The following is a 4,941-nucleotide window of genomic DNA, read 5'->3' as shown; positions in this document are numbered from 1 at the left end:
GGTGGGGGGGTGCCTGGATAGGTAGAAGGGGGAGTTGAGGGCGAGGCGGGGGAAGGGGTGCGGAAAGTCGACGGACAACCGGTCAGGGACCCCGACGGTCCCCTCACCTCACACGCACATTGACGCCCGCCATGGACGGGGCGCTGCTTCACGTGCTGGTCGCCGGCGCATTTGTAGCAGGTAGGCAATCAGGTGCTTAACGGGCAGGGGGGGGGGGGAGTTACCCAGGTCATGGCCTTCCCTCAACGTCCTTTGATGAAACGTATGATCTGCAGTCAATTTACAATTCAATTTTCTAAAGTTAATCCAGGGCCCTCACGCAGTCTCCTGGATGTACCGCAAAGTCGCTTTATGTCACCCATAGTCACGCTTGAAATGGCACAGCGCTATTGTTGTTTTACTTGCTGTGCGTGTGACATGTGTTCTATTTCCAGGTGGCGATGCTGCACCAGCAGAAATCGCGGTGAGTTGTGCAGTGCAGGGTGTAGGTGTACTTTAGCGAACGGAGGAAGAAGAATGGCGAGTAGAGGATAAAAACACGTTCCCGACTGGCCGAGCGAGGCCCTCCTCCCGCCTCTAGCTCACGCTATGGTAATGGGGGTAGAGGCTCGGCAAATCAGGAGCCTTCTTTATGTTCTACCTGCCATTCGCCTTCCTCTAAAAATAAATACTGGGATGGGTGTGGTGTACAACACATTGGTGCGGTCAGAACTTCACGGAACTTGGCGTGGTGCGGTGATGATGATGACCTGTATGTAGATCGTGCGCGTGATGCCTGCCGACGGGGAGCCACTATCAGCCCCCGGCATGCGTGACGACGTCCTGATGGTGCCGCTCGCGGGGGGCCCGGAGGCGGTAGCTGACGACGCCGAGCCGGACGCCGAGGGGGAGGAGGATCCCTGGGCGCTCATCTCCAGCTGGCTGGGGCTGGACGAGACCACGGCGGCGCCCGCGCCCGCTGCGCCCCCACAGAGGGACGAGGGCCCGCTCAAATACTTCTCCAGCGTCCAGTCGCAGTCGGACGGGAACGGAGACGGTGTCGTTCTGCTAAGGATCGCCCGCGCGCTCAAGTCCGTGCAGGACGCCGACGATGAGGTACGACCGCACGACCATTAAAGGTAATTCTGCACAAAGCCAGAGCTGGGACATGGTGTCGTGTGCAAGTCTCCGTCCGACACCCCTGACGCGCCTGTTGCAGCTGCAGGGCCCGGAGAGCCGCGTGCTGGAGGAGGAGGAGGATGGAGGCGTAGGCAGTCCTCTGGTGGACCAGGAGGAGCAGGACGCCGTCATCGGGGACGTGCGGCACGCCCGCGCACGGCGCGCGCTCCGCCTTGTCGTCCGGCAGGCGGCTCCCCAGAACGGCGGCCAGCAGGACCCCGGCGACGGAGACGCTGGGCGCGCGGACGCGTCGTCGCCCGCTCCCGCGCCGGGATCTTTCCTGGAGACCGTGCAGAACCAACTCCCGGGGCAGCTCCAAGGCCTCGGCGGCGCCATGGAGGACTCGCGGATGATCGTCGGCTCCTTCCAGGCCATCATCATGCCCGGCTCGGCCGCCACCGACGTCGGCCAGCAGATCCAGGGCTTCATCTCCAACATGCCTCAGGTGCCGCAGCTGCCGGCCGGCGGCGGTTGACGGCCGAGCTGCTGGCTGGAGCACTGGCTGGTGCACCGGGGGAGGCGCGGGCTGCGCACGAACAAACCGAAACGGGAGAACAAGTTGCAGCTTGCAACGCCCGGATGGGGGCGACTCGAACGGTTCGCAACCTAATCGCTTGACCCTAATCGCCCGTTTGAACAGCACCAAGTGAGGACGTTGAACCCAACTGCTGTATACAAGCCGGTAAAGGAGCAGGCCCGGTCGAAATAAAGAACGTTTTGGAAGAACTGTTGTTGTATCGTCCCTACACCACATTCACAGCACAAAGTGGGGGAAACTAACTGCCGTAAAAGCCGGTAAGGGAGCAGGCCTGATCGAAATAAAGAACACGTTTTGGAACAGCTGTTGTATCGTCCCTACGGTCCCTACACAACATTCCTCTGCCCGGGACGCGCTGCTGTCTGGCACAACGAGGATATCGACGCCCTTTCGCTACAAACTCACTCGTTCTCTCAACAAGATAAGAAACGAGTTGGACATTTGTAGCCGCCTGTTCTATCCCAGCCCAGACACTTTCATTAACGCTTGGGTTAGCCTTTTGTTCCTCTCGTGAATATTTTATCCGGAAGAACCATCATTTCAAGAGCGGCCCATAATCCAGTGGAAAAATTGGCAGTTAGCACGAACGACGTTGTCCGGTGCGACGAGTCCCGAGGCGTGCGCACGCGCGTGCACACTGCACACTCGTGTTCCCCGGACGCTGGCCCGGGCCGACACACGCGGCAGTTAAACGCGCTGCTAATCACAATTAGCATGAGAAGCGGGGAGTCATTTCTACTCCGCTGATGGATTGGCGCGTGGTCTCCCCTCTCCACCCCATCACTGTCTTCAGTTTCCCTGTTGCTCATAGGCCTAGAGAGACGGACTAAATTGTCTGATCCTCCCGAGGATCTTTGCCGGCGCCCCCCTGCCACATGTACTTCCGTGGAGCTACACTGTACAACACGCGAACGCACGCGATCGAGGGGCTTGCCTACACCGTGTACCAGGAGAGGGCGACAAAGGTGTATGCTACAGAAAACAGGGCGACTAACGACTAACGTTTCCTTCTTTGTCGCTTCCTCCTGGTACACCTTTGAAATCACAGTGGGCTGGTTTGTACCGCCACCGCCGGGCGCCATTGTCGTACACGTTTGAGCGAACGGGGTAAACCTACATTACTGAGCCCACATAGTATCGTCCAGCATGTACGTCCACTTTTTACATATTTAATCGGCAGACCTACGAAAGTTTAGCGCCTGCGAGACTCTGGGTAGGCTATCCCGCTGTACACATATGCACTGAAGGCAAAGCTGTTGCCTACCCACCAGGCGCCATTGGCCCACATCGGCGCTTCCAGAGGCTGAACTTTGCGGGCTCGTAACCGGCGAACGACGGACGTACTTTCTGGATGATTCCCATGCGAGTGGTAGTGGTACAGGTACAACACCGTGTCATGACTATGAACAAATAGATGGCACGAATCAGCCACTGCACCAGGTTACGCCGCTGTAAATAAAACTAGCTCAAATCTAAATTGATTTTAGAAATAAATTGAAGGGCGCGAATAGGTATTTGTCGCGAACAGACCGAAGTAATTTTCACTCCACCCTCAGGTGCCTGTGACAAATGGGGAGCAGTTTGCCGCCATAGTGTCCAGACCAGTTCTGCCGAAAAAAACAACACGATACGTATAGTGTCGGCCTGTGGGGCTGAATGGGCGGTTTTTCAACGCCAGAGGGGCTCCAGTGATATGCATATGTGGGCCGGATTTCGAGCGCGATACTAGACCACCGTGCGGGACCCTGCCCCACACTGGGCACGATCCAGGCCCGCAGGAGGGCTGCACACCGTCGGGAACCATGCGACTACGAGGAGGCTCCGTCGGCTCCGTCACCGTCATCGTGGCGGTCTTGGGTAAGAAAAGCCTTGCCTCCCGCTCAATACTCTTAGAGAAGGATAGTCGCACTTCTTGCAAGCGAAGGACTAATTGTTCCACTGTTACACGAGTAGAAAATTAAGAGCACAGTTTGTTTTTTTTGTTTTTGACCTTATGCTCTTGTAAGAATAAGACTGCCCCAGGGTGTTGCATCTTCAGAGGAGGGCGTAAAAGTGGCCAAGACGGCCAAGATAAGAACAAATATGACATCCTCAATCTATTTCCCCTCGTGATCTTTCTTTTTGTGCTCGCCTCTCGTCAAGTGTTTTCGACCAACCCCGGCTTCAAGAGATCAGCCCTGCAACTGACTGTTGTTTCGGTTCTAGGAATCCTTGTGGGCGTCTGCGTCGAAGCGGCGCCCAACCCTGACGGGCTCACTGAAGGCCTCGACGAGGACGACGACGGCCCTGCTGGCGGCGCCGAGGGCAAGGGCTTCTTCGAACACATCGCCTCCGCTATCCAGAACGCCATCGGCAACAAAAAGCCCGAAGAACCCCCTGCCCCTGCCGGACCCCAGTACCCCACCACGACCGAAGGGCCGTACACCACGACCTCGGAGCCGTACTCCACAACCGAAAAGCCGTACACCACGACTGAGGAGCCGTACTCCACGACTGGGGAGCCGTACACCACGACTGAGGAGTCGTACTCTACGACGTCAACCTCAACAACGTCGACCACCGCGTCTTACGGTTCGAATGAGGTCGAATGCTCCAGCTGTCCCGACGGAGGGTATGTGTTTCCTGACTCTGGAACCACGAGCAGCGCCAGCAGCAGTTCCAGCAGTTCCAGCAGCTCCAACAGCGGCTACGGCAGCTTGAACAATTCCAGTTCTAGCGCCGGCGACGAGGACATCCTCGGCGTGGACTGGGAGGATGTGTTCGGTCCCTCCAACCAGGCGGAGGTGGACGCGGCCCACGCTTAGCAGATCACCGCCCAGTTAACTAATAAACCTAGCCATTCGGCCGAAACATCCGCCCTATCCTATATCTTAGAATAACCAGTCGAAACTTCGCAGGTCCTTACCAAACACAACCTTCGTGCCAGGCAGCAGCGCGAAGTGAGTGACTCGGTGACTCGGTCCAGGCGCATCCCGGGCGTGGCGTGGCGTGGCGTGGCATGGCGTGGCGTGGCGTGGCGTGGCGGTCCGGCGTGCCACCAGGCCCTTGGACGTCGCGTCGGCCCGCGGGACGAGACGACCAGACAGACTGGCACGGATGTTGCCAAATGATGGGGGCAACACCGGCCGACCCGACAGTAGATCACAGCCAGTGAATGGCGCTGGCGCTCCGTGCCCTCTCCTCCCCGCTCCGCTCCGGTGACATCTCTCACTTGTTTTATTCGCGCGGCCCGGGGGCGGGGGGGG

General features: G+C 58.4%; 2 protein-coding genes across 2 annotated transcripts; both read left to right on the top strand.

Annotated features, from left to right (window-relative positions):
• The first annotated feature begins 72 nt into the window (after positions 1 to 72).
• Positions 73 to 1,884, top strand: LOC113201842 (uncharacterized). The gene is made up of 4 exons (XM_026415793.2): positions 73 to 180; positions 435 to 463; positions 760 to 1,095; positions 1,199 to 1,884. The coding sequence occupies exons 1-4, from the start codon at positions 132 to 134 to the stop codon at positions 1,631 to 1,633; spliced, it is 849 nt and encodes a 282-aa protein (XP_026271578.1). The 5' UTR covers positions 73 to 131; the 3' UTR covers positions 1,634 to 1,884.
• A 1,524-nt stretch (positions 1,885 to 3,408) lies between these two features.
• Positions 3,409 to 4,550, top strand: LOC113201850 (putative protein TPRXL). The gene is made up of 2 exons (XM_026415805.2): positions 3,409 to 3,553; positions 3,902 to 4,550. Exons 1-2 carry the CDS (start codon positions 3,499 to 3,501, stop codon positions 4,498 to 4,500), a joined length of 654 nt encoding a protein of 217 aa, XP_026271590.1. The 5' UTR covers positions 3,409 to 3,498; the 3' UTR covers positions 4,501 to 4,550.
• Positions 4,551 to 4,941: the final 391 nt, after the last annotated feature.

Source organism: Frankliniella occidentalis, unplaced genomic scaffold, assembly GCF_000697945.3.
Source record: "Frankliniella occidentalis isolate FOCC.00 unplaced genomic scaffold, Focc_3.1 Scaffold6005, whole genome shotgun sequence".
Taxonomy (NCBI): Eukaryota; Metazoa; Arthropoda; class Insecta; order Thysanoptera; family Thripidae; genus Frankliniella; species Frankliniella occidentalis.
Note: the sequence above shows the minus strand (reverse complement) of the source record. Positions and strands in the feature narration are given on the sequence as shown.